At 41.7% G+C, this 18,112-nt stretch overlaps 1 protein-coding gene across 7 annotated transcripts in view; it reads right to left on the bottom strand.

Annotated features, from left to right (window-relative positions):
- LOC129762216 (diacylglycerol lipase-alpha) overlaps window positions 1-18,112 on the bottom strand; it is a 176,303-nt gene that overhangs the window by 84,827 nt on the left and 73,364 nt on the right. For all 7 annotated transcript variants that reach the window (XM_055760271.1, XM_055760277.1, XM_055760275.1 and 4 more), the window contains exon 2: window positions 8,054-8,148. In XM_055760271.1, the coding sequence (XP_055616246.1) occupies window positions 8,054-8,148 (95 nt within the window). The remainder of the gene's footprint in view (window positions 1-8,053; window positions 8,149-18,112) is intronic.

Raw genomic sequence — 18,112 nt, 5'->3', positions numbered from 1 at the left:
AGCTTTGAGGAAAACATATATATGGGACATGTAATCAAGGTCTAACCGAGCCAACACATCTCTCACCGGCACATTGGGCTGTCTTCCTCGGGCCCGAAGGGAGTTTTCTAAATTCGTTCTGGCGACCAGATACACCTCGCACGACCAAACAACGTGTTCGATGTCGTGGTAACCTCGGCCACAAATGCAGAGATTGCTACCGGCCAGATTGAAACGAAAGAGTAACGCGTCTAACGAACAGTGATTGGACATGAGTCGGGAGAAGGTGCGAATAAAGTCCCGAATCAAATCCAGACTTTTGAACCACGGTTTGAGGCTAACCTTTGGGATAATCGAGTGAAACCACCGGCCCAATTCATCTTCATTCCATTTACGTTGCCAGTTTGCGATGGTATTTTTACGGACTAAAGAATAAAATTCATTGAAGGCGATTTGACGCTGATAAATATCGCCTTCAATTGCACCTACCTTTGCTAATGAGTCAGCCCTCTCATTACCCGGAATGGAGCAATGTGAAGGGACCCAGACAAAGGTAATGACATAACAGCGTCTGGTTAAAGCACTCAAAATTTCTCGTATTCTCTCAAGGAAGTACGGCGAGTGCTTTTCCGGCCTCACTGAACGGATAGCTTCGACAGAGCTAAGACTATCCGTTACAATGTAATAGTGTTCAACAGGTCGTGAGGCGACGCTGTCCAGCGCCCAGTGTATCGCTGGCAATTCAGCAATATACACTGAGCAAGGATTCTGAAGACTGTGTGAGGTGCTAAAAAATACGTTGAACACTCCAAATCCTGTGGACTCATTCATAGAGGACCCATCAGTAAAGTACATATTATCACAATTGACACGCCCATACTTTTCATCGAAGATCGTTGGAGCGATCCTCGATCGTTGGAGCGATCCTCGATCGTTGGTAATCTGAATATCCATGGATATCTTGCTTCATGGACAGATCAAAATGCACAGAGGAATTGATGTAGTCAGGGAAACAAACACGGTTGGGAATATACGAAGAAGGATCAACCTGCATGGAGACGAATTCATGATATGAACTCATGAATCCAGAGTGAAAATTTAGCTCGATCAGCTGCTCAATATTTCCGATCACCAATGGGTTCATGACCTTACACCGGATGAAGAACCGAAGAGATAATAAATTGAAGCGATCTTTTAGTGGGAGTAGGCCTGCCAAAACCTCGAGACTCATGGTATGCGTTGAGGGCATACATCTCAACACAATACGGAGACAAAGATACTGAATTCGCTCGAGTTTAATGAGGTGTGTTTTGGCAGCTGATTGAAAACAGAAACTGCCATACTCCATCACTGAGAGAATAGTTGTTCGATACAACATTATAAGATCTTCTGGGTGGGCTCCCCACCAGGTGCCGGTAATTGTACGGAGAAAGTTTATTCTTTGTTGGCATTTTTTACTCAGATACCTAATATGGGCCCCCCAAGTACATTTGGAGTCGAACCAGACCCCAAGATACTTGAATGACATAGCATGAGTGATCGGTTTACCCAAAAGTTGAAGCTTTGGTTTTGCTGGTCTATGCTTCCTAGAAAAAACCACCATCTCTGTTTTCTCCGTGGAGAATTCGATCCCTAGCCCAATGGCCCAGGTTGAAAAATTGTTCAAAGTATCTTGTAAGGGTCCTTGCAGGTCGGATTCGTTTGATCCTACGACAGACACCACTCCATCATCTGCAAGTTGTCGTAGGCTGCAATTTTGTGTAAGGCAATTGTCGATGTCGCTTACATAGAAGTTGTACAAAAGGGGGCTTAAACATGAGCCCTGGGGGAGGCCCATGTAGGAGACCCGATTTACTGTCGAATCCCCGTGAGAAAAGTTCAACTGTTTCTCACAAAGCAAGTTATATAACATATTATTCAATAGAGGCGGCAGACCCCGAGAGTGTAATTTGTCTGACAGGACCTCTATTGAAACTGAATCAAAGGCCCCCTTTATGTCCAAGAATACTGAAGCCATTTGTTTTTTTTCGGCGTAAGCCATTTGAATTTCTGGAGAAAGCAACGCAAGACAATCATTCGTCCCCTTGCCCCTGCGGAACCCATATTGTGTATCTGAGAGTAGGCCATTCGTTTCAACCCATCGATCAAGGCGAAACAAGATCATTTTCTCCAACAATTTCCGTATACAAGACAGCATTGCTATTGGGCGGTACGAATTGAAGTCGGACGCGGGTTTTCCAAGTTTTTGAATAGCTATAACTCGTACTTGTCTCCAATCATCTGGAACAATATTATTCTCCAGAAACCGATTGAATAAATTCAACAAGCGATGTTTCGCCACATCAGGGAGGTTTTTCAGCAAGTTGAACTTAATTCTATCCGATCCCGGAGCAGAATTGTTACATGAAAGCAGAGCAAGAGAGAATTCTACCATCGAAAACTCGAAATCAAGATCGCACCTACCTTGTGGTATATCTCGAACAATTTTTTGCACAGGAGCGGAATCAGGACAAACCTTCCGTGCAAAATTAAAAATCCATCGATGTGAATATTCTTCGCTTTCATTCGTTGAAGAGCGATTTCTCATGTTTCGAGCCACTTTCCATAATTTTTTCATTGACGTTTCTCGTGACAAACCTCCCACGAAATTTCGCCAATAAGCACGTTTTTTCCCTTTGATTAAGTTTTTAAATTGATTTTCAAGGGCTAAATACGTTTGAAAATTTTCAGGGGTTCCACGTTTCCGAAAAGCTTTAAATGCATTCGATTTTTCTACAGAAAGCTTGGAACATTGGCTATCCCACCATAGATTGGGAGGCCTTCGGGAAATGGTGGAACCTGGAATGGGTTTCGTTTGAGCGCGAACCGCGCTGTCATAGATCAAACGAGAAAGGAAGTTATACTCCTCCAATGGAGGCAAACCATCTCTGGAATTGATGGCTAGAGCAATTGCGTCCGCATATTTTTTCCAGTCAATGTGTCTTGTGAGGTCATAGATTCAGAAGAATTCGACCCAATGGTGATGGAAATTTTGATTGGCAAGTGATCACTACCGTTGGGGTCCTGGATTACATTCCACTCGCAATCTAACGATAGTGAATTCGAGCAAAGCGAGAGGTCAAGAGCACTTGGGTTAGCAGGAGGTTTAGGTACACGTGTTGTTTCCCCAGTGTTCAAAAGTGTCATATTGAAGCTGTTACAAAGATCATATATCAACAGTGAACGATTGTCGTCGTACTGTTCCCCCCAGGCAGTTCCGTGAGAGTTGAAGTCTCCCAAGATCAATCGTGGCTCAGGAAGGAGTGAGCACATGTCAACAAGTTGCTTGCGGCTAACCGCAGCTCTCGGAGGCCAATACAAGCTGACAATACAGAGGTCTTTTCCTCTGATGTTTGCATGACAAGCAACAGCTTCGATCCCTCCAATAGGTGGAAGGTCAATTCTAAAAAATGAGTGGCACTTATTGATCCCCAAAAGCACCCCTCCGTATCTATCATCACGGTCCAAGCGTATAATATTAAAATCGTGGAAAGAGATATCATCTCGCGAAGAAAGCCAAGTTTCGAACAGAGCAAAAACATCACAATTGAAGTTATGAATTAAACATTTGAATGCATCAAATTTAGGGATAAGACTACGACAATTCCACTGTAAAACAGTGATATCTCCGACCTCTCTATTTGAATTAGACATCAAGAGAGATAATCATTGCAAGGAGGGGCCATGTTTGCATCAATTGTTGCAAAATTGTCTTTAATACTGGAAGCATTGAGATGACAAGGGTTCTGATGGAGTCAGAAACATTAAAACACTTGAAGATTTGGTCCAAAAGGTCAGACAACTTTATAAATCCCGATTGGGAAGTTGAACTGGACGGAATAACAGGGACAGTTGGGGTTTTTGATGTCCCCTCGAGTGCTGGGCCATTCGAAGGTGAATTATTCCCACGGAAACCAGGAGGAACTTGATTTTGCTTGTCCGCTGCACTCGATTTTTTAGGCATGCTAACAGGGGGGTTAACCGGAGGGGCTTGTCCTTGAACTTTGGGAGTGGTCACATTTTTGCGCCGGGGATTCCCTTGGAAAATGAACGGTGTGCCCCCGTTAGCTGTGTCCGCTTCTATTTCGTCAACGGGCAACGTGGCGAAGACATTTTGTGTGTTGATTGGTTGTTGTTGTTGGGCCAGTGGAGAAGCGCCCTTTAAAATATCCGCAAAAGTGCGTTTCGAGCGTTCCTTCAAAGAGCGCTTCTGTTTCTCCCAGCGACTCTTGTAATTTTCACAAACTGAGAGCTCGTGTGGGGATCCCCCGCAATATGGACATTTATGCTCAGTCGCACTGCAGGATTTCCCCTCATGTTGCTCTCCGCAAGTGGCACAGCGCTCCTTGTTGGCACAATAATCCGAAGTGTGACCAACTGACTTGCATTTGTTGCAAGTCATGGGCTTTGGCACGAAGAGTCGCACAGGTAGTCTCAATTTGTCCACCATAACGTAGTCAGGGAGGGCGGCACCAGCAAAGGTGACTCGAAACGAGTCGGACGGCGTAAATTTAGTTTGGTCCCCATCATGGGAAAGTTTCCCGAGTTGGCGACAGTCCAAGATTTTCACTTCCATTGAGGGGAGCTTCTTGAACTTGCCTTTTCCTTCTGCTTTTATTTGTTCGCTCGTCAGACCCGTTTCAGTTATCACCCCCTCAATTTCTACGTTATGGAAGGGTATAAATGTTCTATATTCGAGAGTGAAGTGTTGGTCAGCAACAATCTCGTTTGCGTGTTTCCGTTCATTCACGACAACCCGCAATTTGTTCGGTCTAACCCTGCGAATTTCAGATACAGAAGTGTATCTGGCCAGATCTTTCATGATCTGAATCACGTTAAGGTTTTTTCCTTTCGGTTTTGGCCGAAGGAAAACAACCCAAGGGCCAGTTCCAGGTGCATCTTCTGGATAAACTCTGACCCGTGGAGCGGAGACAACAGAGGGGGAAGACGAGGACGAGGACGAGGATGAGGATGAGGACGAGGACGAGGATTGGGTTGGATCGGAAGCATCAGAAGGGGGAAGCGAAATCGATGATGGGAGAGGGGGAGTGGAAGTAACAGTGGATTGAGAAGGGAGGCTTGCAATTTTCTTAGAGGGGGGCTTGGTAGGATGAGCGGATTCGTCCCCAGAAGAATTATCTTCCTTATGAGGGACTCGTTTATGTTTTTTCCCAGATCTTATATGAGATTCATTATCGGAGATCTCCATCTCTGGAGATCCTCCACTATTCTCCATTTTACAAAAATTTCTGTCTTATTTCTAAATTATTATTGATTTTAACAATAATCTTTATAATCTTGATAATAATATCAAACAATGAACAAATGAATTGAATAATAATATTAATAATAAATATGTGTACCTTAATATATAAGTTGTTCCAATAATGCGCTCTACTGCCCTAATCAGGGAGAGACAGAGGCTACGCGCTACGGAGACAACACAATAGCGCAAGAATAGCTTACGCAGCCACGTGATGATCAATCCCGTTTGCGACAGTCACGCGATGGCGATCCCGTTATGCCGAATCAGTTCAACAGCCGCAATCCGGCTCGCTGCAAGAGCGCTGCTTCCTTTGTTCCTTCGTTCCACTTCACAAAAGGTCAGGTCGAAAGCGGACAGCAATGACCTTCACTCGTACCAATAGCACAATAGCAAAAGTGGCAACGCACAATACCGACACTGAACTTTACTCGTCAAGAGTTGAATAGCGAATGGCCTTTAGTGTTGTTTGTGATCAATTCGATTTTCATATCACCCGACAATGTTTTATATGTAGACTTAAATTATTAGCTTAAGTTATGATTAGTCTGTACGAGTCCATCGAAGACTGAACACAAAATAAATAAATAAATAAATAAATACATCTGTGATATAACCGCAAGGTAAACGTAGGACTACCGTTGTCTCGACAGTCATTAATTTTAAATTGCATCTAAATCAATTCTAAATGAATTAATGAATGATATTTTGAAAAGCGAAAGCAGAACAGAAACTGATGCTATTGACGAATTTACGTTAGTTTTATAGATTTATAGATTTATAGATTACCAGATGGCGCAGCGAGTAAAATGATGATGTTTTGTTTTTTTGACATTCATTTTTTTTAGAAAAATCAGAATTTATCAGAATTTAGCTGATTTAGCTTTGCGTAAATTCGTCCATTGAATTGCATCACGGGAACACCAAGTCGAAAGCGTTAATGCGAATATTCGTTCGCTTGAACGCATTCACACGCAAACAATTTTTCATGATTGTTCCATGCGAAAGTAGAACAGAAACTGATGCGAGTAAAAGTACTCACGCCTTGCATGTGTCCGCTGTGGTTTCCCCAACACTAATGTAAGCGAGCAAAAGAAGCCTCAGCTTGCATGTATTCGCTATGACGATTTCTCCAGGTGGCTAGATTTTGCGTCCGTGTTCGGGAACACATTGCGATCACCAATCATCATCAATGAGCAATGATGATTTCAATAGCTTGCTTTCAAAGCAATTTTCAAGCTATTGAAACGATTCTTTGGACCAATATAGGTGACAATCATATAACTCGTTCACATTTTATCTTTCGGGTGAAGTGATTATTATACCGCTCCATTCAGCCGGTAAAGAGGTATTAACGTGCAAAACCTTGCACTCCCGCGTCACTCTCTAGTTTTCGAAACTTTGAAATTACACCCCGGTACAGAAATGAAAGACGTAGTCCTACGTCAAAATAAGAAAAAGAATGAAAAGAAGAAAAGGATAAAAAGAAGGAAAAGAAGAAAAAAAAGAAGGATAGTTAGAAAAAAAATAAAACAAGAAGAGAGGGAAAGGAGGATGAAGATGAGGTTTATGTTTATGCAGCTTTAACAGAGCTGGATTGAATTGTGTACATGCTTTTGTTACCGATAAACTACACAACACTATCACCTTTTCAACGTAAGAGAATTCCATTTGTTTGTTTATTTGTTCAGTTGAACCGTACAGGATGTATGAATTATTCATAGTAATGTTATTAATAGCACAGTCCGACGTTTCTTGATGCCAGCGGAAACTCTATTTCAATCTCTATCACTGATAATTGTTTGTATGAACATAGGTATTCCATAATAACACATGAGTGTCTGAGAACTAACTATTACACAAACACAACATACAACTAAAGTTTTGAAAGTTGTATAATTATACGTGTTCACGCCAAAAAGGGAACTTCATGAACCACCCTACATTTTAAAGCTTATCGCCGTTATCTCTCATGCTTAGCTTGAGATGAAAGCTTTTCCATTGTCATACCATAACCGATCGTTCTGCTCTTGATCTAAATCCAGTCTAGATAAGAGAGAAAGTTGTAATATTTGTAACAATAGGCGAACAATTACTCAAGCCAGGTTCTACAGAGGATAGAAGCGACAGAATTAGTTAGTCTGGAATCTGCAATCGTATGAAATAGATCGATTTCCATAATTATCAGAAGATAAGATTTTTTGCCTGTGAATAAAATACAGTTCAAATCCATCAAAATTAAATCTTATGTGCGTATACAATACGGTTAATTTTAGATGCAGCGATTCTAAAGAGATGTTGGAAAAAAAGGTCAAAACATTTTCCGTTCGCAGTTTCCAAACACCTGCTAACTGTTCCATCAACCGAACAAAAGGGTCTCGGAACGAAATGAAGGAAACAACAAACGACGGTTGAACTCCCACCGATGGTTATTTTTGGACGCCATCAACGGTGTATTCCATCCGGACGAAAACATATGTTCGTTCCCCCGAAACCATATCCGGCTTTCGCGCGGAAACAAATCAATTCAATGGCAGCAATTCAATATCCCCTCGTTGCCAATATGCTTGTCTCGTTTCTCGGATGGGGAGGGGGGTGGTATTCCCTTTGTTGGCCAGTATCGACCAACTAGTTTCTCCCCTGATATCCCATCATCAATTCAAGCATACATATATGCGACATGAATTATCAAGATGGAATCCTCATGAGTGAGTAGCAGTTGTAAATGGAGGGAAGCGCTCTGTCCCCCCGACTGGGCCACAAAGCACTTACCATATCAGGTGGATGATGAAGAGGAACAGTCCTGGTACGACGAGATCGTCGGAACCGACGGACCAGCGCCGACGGAATACCACAATGCCGGGCATCTGTGAACAAGGAAAGGAAAAAAAAAACATGGTTAGCAAATGAGACAAAGCATTTATTATGAATGAAAGTATGAATATTTGAATTCTCTGTGAACTAAATCTGGGTTAAAAATAAACAAGACCGGGGGAAAGGCAGGTTTTTCTTTCTAAAGGAACGGCCTTTGTCCGTTCCGACTGATTCCGTTCGCGCCACCGCCACCTTCTTGAATGTTCAACGTAATAAACTCGCCGTCTTTAAGAAGATTTGCCATTCCGGGAGCCGGAGGCCAACGATACTCATCGCAACGTCTCTTATCTTCCCATCTCTGTATATTACGGTCCAGCGGAATGGGTGGCTAGCTAACCCATCGTAATTTCCGGTCCAATTATTCGCCAGCGAAACCGGCGCCATCAACTCCCATCGATCATCTCTAATTACCGCGTAGCTCTGGTGGGATATTTGCTGGTTCGTTCGCGAGAAGATTTCTGCGAACCGTCTTCGGCGCGCTCACGCGAACTTTGAGAAGGGCAAATTAAGGGGGTCATTATTCTTGTGCAGAATATTGGCGCAATAGCCGATTTTGCTTTGAAGTTTCGCTGTCGAATTTTGCCGGGTATTTTTGAGTATAATCATTCGAAGTGCTTATGGTTTGACAATCGGATAGAACTTCAGAACGATGCGATGCCACTGCTTCTTCAGAGTAGCAAAACCCACATTTTGACCCGTCACGAACGTAGAAACTTGTGTAGCTTAGTCGCCACAAAGAAAAGTTTTCCACAGCATCCACGTTGCGTCCGACAAATGGAAGAACATATCGTCCCAATTTATGGGACATAACTTTCCAACAAAAAAAAAAAGGAACGAAAAAAAACTATTCGCTTCGAGACCGAGAGTTTATGGTACGTAATAAAGGCAAGTTTGGTCTTCTTGTGAGCCACTTTCGGAGAAGAATCTTTCAAAAGAACTTTTCGTTTTCTCCTCCTTCCAAACAAAAGACCACATTTTTAGAGAAGGAGGCGAGTGAACCGATGATGGACCAGATTCCGTTGTTCCTTCCGACAGTCGGCAGGACGGCAGTCGTGGTGGTTTGTGGCCTCTGTCGTCGAAAAGAGTTGTCATCGTTGTTTCCTCGGAGGTAGCTGGGGTAGATGGGTGGGAACAGAAGCCCGATTTGAGTGCTGCTGCGTTTGTCAGCGATAATTTTTTATCGCTTCATGTCTTCTCAGACAGGGTGGAGCATTTCGGCGCGGGTTCGAATGCGATAAAATGATTAAATAAACGGAGCTACCCGTTGTCATTTAGTGTGTTCAAGGACGAACGCAGATCTCTTTTGTCTTGTCATGTTATATCGATATTTGCCGTTTCCAGCACCGGAAAAGGGACGATCATTTGCTCGAAGATTCGGTGCTGTCTTTCAATCAAATGAATTATGCTCTGTGCAGAGTTTGTAATTGAAAATGGCACGATAAAAGTTACAGGAGGGTTGTGTCCGAGACACGACCGCATAGTTGACGTAGGATTCCGTTAAGCTATCTAGTGATTTTGGATATGTTTGAAGAATTACATCGTTAAACTCATTGGTAAAGATTTGGTGGCCCTGAAAAAGGCAATTTTGTTTGGTTGTTGGGTATTGTTTGTTCACTCCACCAGTGTTCACCGAGTGATTATGACAGAAGTATGATAAACAGTCGTTGGATGGTATCAGATAGAAGATGCCGAGGAATGGAATGAGATATGATGAAAACCGCCCTCTGTGATCCTGAACGAGATGCCTCCTGTGTTATGTATGAATAAAATAAAGAAAAAAAAAACTCACCAATGTAATATAATATAATTACCAATACCGAACACAATTATCAACTTTTCTCATCAGTAAAAACATGTTACTTTAATATAGAGAAAACATGTTTGAAATGGAAAAGGTAATTTTGTTTTATATTTTTTGCTTTCTGAGTGTTTATTCAACCCAATGCGAACGTTATTTGGACTAACAACGCCTAATACTATATGTAGAGCATATGGGAAATCACTTTTCCGAGTATTTCTTAACTTTTCCATTTTTTTCTCGCCGCATGAACTTTCCTTGGGTGAAAATAAACACAACAAAACAGACAGCTCACGCCAAACGACCCGTTTCCGTTCCCGCTCGAGACACCTTGATTTTTATTTATGGAAATTGAAATAAATCGTTTCATATATAAAATCACTTTTAACACAACTGCTACCGTATACAATTTTACAATTACACTTGTGCTAAATTTTTCACAATACACGATCGGTCATTGATATGAAATTTCACTAGGCAACCACCATTAAAGTTCCCAATTTAAATTTTATTTGCTAGAATTAATCGTATCACTCACCCTACTTGCAATATAAAAATGCCCCCGACTTGCATATATTTGCAATGCCGATTTTCCTCGGACACCTTGGTTTTGATGTCTCTGCTAGGGAACACATTTCGGTGGGAACAAAAGTTCTCCCTACTTTCATGTATTTGTAATGTCGATTTCCCCCAGGCAGCTTGGTTTAGATGTCTCTGTTAGGGAACACATTTCGGTAGGAACAAAAGTTCCCCCTACTTTCATGTATTAGCAATGCCGATTTCCCCCAGGAAGCTTGGTTTTGAAGTCTGTGTTAGGGAACCGCCGCATGTGTCGTCAATTTCGACCAATTAGAAGTGGATATTTCCGTTAGGACAGAGGCTTAGATTTTCCAATTGTTCGATAGTTAGTTTCATGACATATATTATTTTATTCAATATAAAAAATTGTTATGAAGTGCCAAAATTGAATGACGTAAAAATTTCATCAATCCATCATGAAATGACTGAGCAATAAGCGTTTGAAATTAGACAATTTTCACGATGTGCTCGATTTTCGATTTTCAATTTGTACCCCAATATGTTCCCGAAAGACGTAATCCTACGTCAAAAAACACGCTTCGAATTGGAACACCGACGTTATTATGGATAAACTCATGAATTGTGTACAAACCTTTGAAGCAGAGAAGCTGCTTCCAAAAAGGTTCCTTTTTCTTGCCAAAAATGGGAGCGGGAGATGTTATTGGGTAAATTTATGCATGGAATAAATTGAGCTTTCGTTACTATCGGAGATTGTGATATTGGATATTATCGAGTGGTTCATGTCGGGTATATAACATTTTTCTTTACGCGAAATATCTATTGAACAACATGACTTCTTTATATATATATTTTTGGTACATGTTTATACAGATATTGTTGCTTACACATAAGCCAAACAATTCGGTAGTTGCAAAAAATTTACAAAAAAAGACGGGTGGGTAATGTCGGGGACATAACCGAAGTGACGTAGGACTATGCAAAGGGGACAGCTTTTGTTAAATATATATTTTAAATATATTGTTTTATTTTCTTCACCTACGTGAATACCTACCTATCTACCTGAAAAATGGATTAGTTTACTGTTTACTCTTTATGAATATGTTAATGGTTCTGAAAAGAACCTTTGGTGTTGTGTTTTTTTATCACTCGATATTCCCATCTTGTTCGGCTAAACCTTCCTGTTTAGCGATTTGTTGTCACTCGCCACAGCTTTCACAGTTGGAAAATTTCTTCCCATCCAGCTTGTGACATATTTTACAGTAAATTACATTCAATGGCACGTCGCATTACCACCACTCAGTGCCGGATTGGAGGTAATTTTAACCTGTAATTGAACATTTGCGATGACAGTGGTACAGTGTCGACTTTCAATGTGGGATCATAATTTGGATCTCTATGTTTACAAAAATGTCCAACTAAATAAGTCACATTACATGTCCGTCCAATTAGCTAAATGTCGAACTAATTGTAGATTACTGTACTTTCAATCTGGAAACAATTTAAGAATTGGTGAAAATTGAATAATCAGGAAAGTCCCCAACTATCAATAAGCTAAGAACAACTGCCAAATTCACATACTCGTCATATCCTGGCAAACAAATTATGAAAAAAAAAACAATTTGTGTTTTATTATTATTTTGGATAATGTTTTAGAAAGCATTGAACTGTATTTCCTAAACTCTTTTTTGGAAGGTTTAATGGCCCTGAAAAGCGCCTTGTTTTATGGAATGGTTCCAATTTAGAAAACTTAGTACTCGTGGTTTTGAAAAAAACCATTTCGAACGCCCTCGATGCCGCCTTGTTCTGGATTTGCCACCAAAGCAGTTTGTATAAAGAACAAACTTTTTTCTTCTGCTACCTGATGCCGTTTGCGATTGCGTTTGCCACTCGCTGCAACTGCCTGTTGTCTTGATGTCCACCGAACCGAATGTGTTCTGTTCCAAATGCGGATTTTCTTATCGTCGCGAGCAGCTTTGCCAGCTAACTCGATCACTTGGCCGGCGAAACTATATAACGCCAACTAGGTGAACTGGTGCACTGATACTAACGCGCTCGGCCTAGCTACCCTTGCGGGGAACTCCAGATCAACACGGTTCGAGCGGGATTTTGCCTTTCCCTTCACTTTTCCTCCTTTACCATGTCCAGACATTTTTATATATAGATAGATTTCCCACACACTCCACCATCTTCATTACCTATATTTCCAGGACATTGAGTTGATCTTCTACCCTACCTAATTCGCGACGACAGTGGCACAGTGTTGAAGTCTGGGGGCGGCTTTAAATTTGGGGCCATAATGGCGTTTTCACTTTTTTTCCCGGGCTTAGTCAAATATTTAAAGGTTCAGGAAAAATTCGCCATCTATTGAAAAAAAAAAGTCTGCATCATCGCCAATATGATTCCTTTGTATGATGACATAAAAGAACTATGGCTCCCAATGTCAATTCTCATACGCTCGTAACGATAAATCTTCGAAACCAAATTTATTAAATACATCGTTCGAGGTAATAATTTCTATCCCGCCCCAATTGCCGACAGGATAACAATCATAAAACAAAATCTTGGGAAGAAGAAAACGAGCGAAAGAGGGTGTGGTGGAATGGAGAATGGGATCAAGAAATTAACCTCATCATTCATCCTGATAGGCAACCATCGTGCTCCCTTCAGTTTCCCCCCAAGAGGGGGGTGAAACAAATCAATATCAATATGCCGTTTCCTGTTCGCACGCTGCGTTTCTTAGTTCCAGCTCGAATGTGTCCTGTCCCCTAACATTGGGTTAACCTTGAGCTCCAAAGCGCGTGACAAGCGAAGTCTCTCGGTGGAGACAAACAGTCTTCACCACTAATGACCGGAGTCGGCATTAAATCGTATACATCTTCGTCGAAAAGCGCGCGCGTAAAACCCTATTATCCTTCTGCCAGCATCCGAAGCACGTGTCCCAGAACATTTCCAGCCCTAAAAAGAGCAACACCAACCAACCACGGTGGGATTACAGAACAGAAACACCAGAACTGTTTATATTCCCAGGCCGTGAGTAAACTTTTCCGAGGAAAAAACAAAGCAGCTTTGAGATGAAAAAAAAAACGCTAGCAGCTGGTATCAAAATCTCAACAATCCATCCTTATTTTCCCCTCTGACAGGTTACCCCGGTCGAACCGGCACTTCGTCCACTGCCTTTGGCTTCATCCCACAGGAAAGTTTCGCACAAGTTGCTGCTCTCGTTTCTTCGACCGAAGAAGTTTCGAGAAAATGGCTCACATGGGCTTCGGGAATAGGTCATCCCAGCTCAGAGCCAACCAACGAGCGAACAAGAACAAAGAGCACAACTTATCGGAGAAAACAAAGGATTCGTGCCAGATTACGGAAGGTATGCTTTTCTTGTTTGACGAGTTTCACGCCTGTCGTTACCAGCTTAGCGATGCGGTGAGCTTTGAGCTTCCCGAGACGCGCTTATCAGAATGAAGCGAATCACGCGGGGAGTTTTCCTCTCTCGAAAAATAGCATTATTCACCTCGCCTTGCAAACAAACGTTTTTCCCGACGGCACGGCCGGAATTGGGTTTCCGTTTGCCCGGCGAACGGTGAAGAGTGAAACAAAAAAAAAAGAAGTGTGCAATAATCAGCCGTTTCGCGTTGGGTTTTGTGTGGGCGGATGAGGAGCGCCGACGAACCATTCCAGCCCGGGTCCGGACACCAGGCCAGGCCACAGTACGAAACGTGAATGATGTTTGCAGGTTTCAAGCTGTGGAACCGTTCGCTTCGTTCCGTTCCTTGTCGCCACGTTTCACATTTCCAGCGGAGCGGTATTTGCTTACACTTGGAAAAGCGTGAAAACGTAAATTACGAGCACTCCGGTGAGTGCCGGCTGGCTGGCATGGAGTGCTTCGAGCAGTCCGTCCTCCAGCCCACCAGACGACTGGACGGGGGTGGTGAGGTGTAGACGATTGCTTTAACGATTCTTCGAGGTGGCCCGAACGGTTGGTTACGCTCGCTTCTAATGCGCTTCAGGTGATAACGAAATTGTAGCGTAGTTCGTTAAATTGATTTTTCTCTTTTTCAAACGGAGCGTTCATTAGAAAGCAGAGAGCAGATTCAACATTTGCATTCGAACTGTCTAATTGAATTTCTGCCATGTTGTGAAATTCCTGGACTGTTTCACAAAACGAAACAGGAAGAATATTAGATCACAAGTGAAAGCAACTGTTGCAAAAGTTAAGCTTGGGAGTCCGATGAGTCTGGTGAGTCCAGGTGGAATGTGCTAAATCTAGGAATTCTACCCTAGATTTAGCACATTCCACCTTGATTTCAGAAAGCCCTTTTCCAGCTGGCTGTGAGACCCTTCGGAAAAATTTCGAATGGATAAATTAAATTGTCACAATCCGGTAAGAGTCACGATGAGCTTAAACTGTCGAATAGGTATACTGCCCATTTTTGTATAGGTGACGTCATCACCAAAACCAGTTATGTTGAGAAAATGCCTGTTTGTTGTTTTTTTGGCCTAAAAGCATAACCATGCACATTTATAATGAAATAAACTGTCCAGTTAAAGAATGTTATCGATACAAATGTAGCATAACTTCAAACCCGGAAATAAAAAATTATAGGAGGTTGTGTCCAAGATACAACCGCATTTTTGACGGAGAACTACGCTGTTATTCTATATAAGTCGCTTATTCATACCTTCGGATATTATTCTATAATGCTGTGAAATTTTAGAAACAACTGCTTAGTAGAATAATCTCTGAAATGGTTTTTTCATTGTAGAATCAGTTGACAATAATTGATTGATGATTCATTCTTGCCCTCGCAAAACAATACACTAGCTGATCGTAAATCGCAATTTTTTTCATGTCAATGCAACAAAAATTTACCTCGAACGCTTTTTTTTGGCCTTTTTCGCAATTGACATAGACTCGGCTAGACTCGATTCTATACATGTTGCACCAGCACCATTATTCCACATCTCATAACTACATCAATATATCTTTGGCACCGCATGGAAACAACAACAATGACAACACTTGTAAGTATCAAATATCATGCTACATGTTATTTAGTATTGGCTTAAAGGAATCGCACCTCTAGGCATCGTTCGTACAACGTAAACCAAGCGCCAAACAAGCGTTCGCAATGGTATGCATACAAAGCCATACGTTGGTGGCTTGAAACTACAAAGAATATAAACACTTCTCATCATTTTGCTTTTTTCTCTGTTAATATTATTGGCTTTCTGTTAATATTATTGGCCTCGAAAAAGTTGCATTACTTTCTCATGCTCGAGAGAAGCGCAGCTGTCACCCTTAGTGGAGGATGTTTTGCTACTGGCAAGCGAAACCACATACAAAATTCCAGAACGACATTTACTTTCTCGGTGACTAAGCAAGCGAAATAAACTCTTTTTGTTAATAACAACCTCGAAAACAGTAGTAATGCTTCATAGCGCTAATGCAATCCTAGCTGAAGGCAGTTTTGCAACTGGCACGCGAACCCAAATAACTTAGAACATTCCAGTAAGACATTCAAGATGCTTGGTATTCCCCAAATATTTTTTTGACGCACGACCTTATGATGACGGAAAACAAACAATGTTAACTGCTTGGGAACAGACTGAATCATGCCACACAGCTTGTACTCTGCTGTAAACCCATCGATGCGAATTCGCTGATGAGTTTGTCAAGAGCGGCCGCCGACACGCCGAAATCGCCTACTTCGCTGTTGTGCGATGCGGTGTCACGCTTTTCACTGCACCAGCATCGCGTGCATCATTGGATGACGCTTGCCTCGAAATATTATTGCCCCTGGCAATGCGTTCGTTTTTTGCAGGGCTCGTGCCTGCCTTCCTCTTCTTCTTGCTCATCATACACTACGCGAAACGTCCAATTTATGACGCGGAAAGAAAAGCACACAATACGAATAACGCGAAAAACGAACAAAAAAACCAAACGACGATATCCAAGTTGGATTACCACTGGTGAAGTCCAATCTTAGATCGAAGCGCAGCGAAAGCAAAGTGAACTGGATTGCTCAACAGTCCGATGCCGAATGAAAGTTTGCCTCAGCGAGATCCACTGTTTATACTCTAGGCAAGTATTCCCTTTCATTCTTCTACTTTTCCTTTGTTCATTCTTCTTCTTCTTTAATGGCACTAACGTTCCTAGAGGAACTTCGCCGTCTCAACGTAGTATTACTTGCGTCATTTTTATTAGTACTTAGTTGAGATTTCTATGCCAAATAACACGCCTTGAATGCATTCTGAGTGGCAAGTTCTAGAATACGCGTGATCACAGTGCAAGTCGGAGGAAATTTCTTTGACGAAAAATTCCCCCGACCAGAACGGGAATCGAACCCGAACACCCGGCATTTTAGTTATGACGCTAACCACTCGGCCAAGGGAGCACTTTGTTCATGGGGACTTTGAATCCTACGATTTCCCCTCCGTTGGTCGTTGATAAGTTATTGACAGGTCTGTTCGGGAAAGCACACAAATGGACAGAACAAATGTATGGGAAAATGGAAACGCCTCAAGTTTTCATGAATTTTAACCATCTACAAACCAGGGGATTCTAATGTTTAGTATGTGAATCGCCAAAATCCGTTCGCGGCAAAAATAGTTATTAACGTTAACTTTATTTCATAAAAACGTTGCCTGTTTTCTGATTTGGCACCCTTAATGAAAGACGTAGTTCTACGTCAAAAGTGTTCATTCCGCCAGAAAATCGATTATTATCTTCTACGCTCCCCTGAATTCGTAAACGAAGCTCAATTCGCGTTGACTGCATTGAGCTTCATTTGCGATTTTAGGGGAGCGTCAAAGATAATGATAAAATTTCAGGATAAAACTGCAGCAGCCGTATGTTTTTTTTCTCTGGGTTTGGATCGATTAATCGATGTAAATTATTCGTTCGCTTCGATTATTGGTTGCGCAGTATTCGTTCGATTAATAATAGATTTCTCTAGGAAGTATTCGATTAATCTATTAATCGAACGATTATCGGGGATCACTAGCTGCGAGTAACACCAACGCGATGACTGTTGCCGGTTTTTTTTTTTATTAAATCGTTTATTTTTACAGGCTCAGTTACATAAGTTTAAAGGAGCCAAACTCCTTTCTGTATAGTTACAAGTATACATAAACATTTTTTATTAATTCTAATGTTAATGAAGTAGAGAACCGTTTACTCGCGGTTTGCTCGAGTTTAGAAGGGTGACATTTTTTTTCAGGAAAAGGATGGGATATAAGGATATGTTGACAATGTTCACACTCACATTCGCACTCACATTCATCATACTCAATTCTTAAGCCTATCTTATATCTAACATGTATTTACATTTCACCTTATTCTATTGTTAGTAAGAAGGGATTTGATTTCTCGCGAAGGAAAAGGAAAAGGAGAATATAAGGATATAAGGACAATCACACACGAAGATCGATAGCTTTTAGGAAGACATATATTTGGGACATGTAATCAAGGTCTAACCGAGCCAACACGTCTCTCACCGGCACCATGGGCTGCCTTCCTCTAGCCCGAAGAGAGTTTTCTAAATTCGATCTGGCAACAAGATACACCTCACACGACCAAACAACGTGTTCGATGTCGTGGTAACCTCGGCCACAAGCAC

The sequence above is a fragment of the Toxorhynchites rutilus genome, chromosome 1 (genome assembly GCF_029784135.1).
Source record: "Toxorhynchites rutilus septentrionalis strain SRP chromosome 1, ASM2978413v1, whole genome shotgun sequence".
In the NCBI taxonomy this organism is placed as follows: domain Eukaryota; kingdom Metazoa; phylum Arthropoda; class Insecta; order Diptera; family Culicidae; genus Toxorhynchites; species Toxorhynchites rutilus.
The sequence above is the reverse complement of the archived record's forward strand: the minus strand, read 5'-3'. Positions and strand labels throughout refer to the sequence as shown.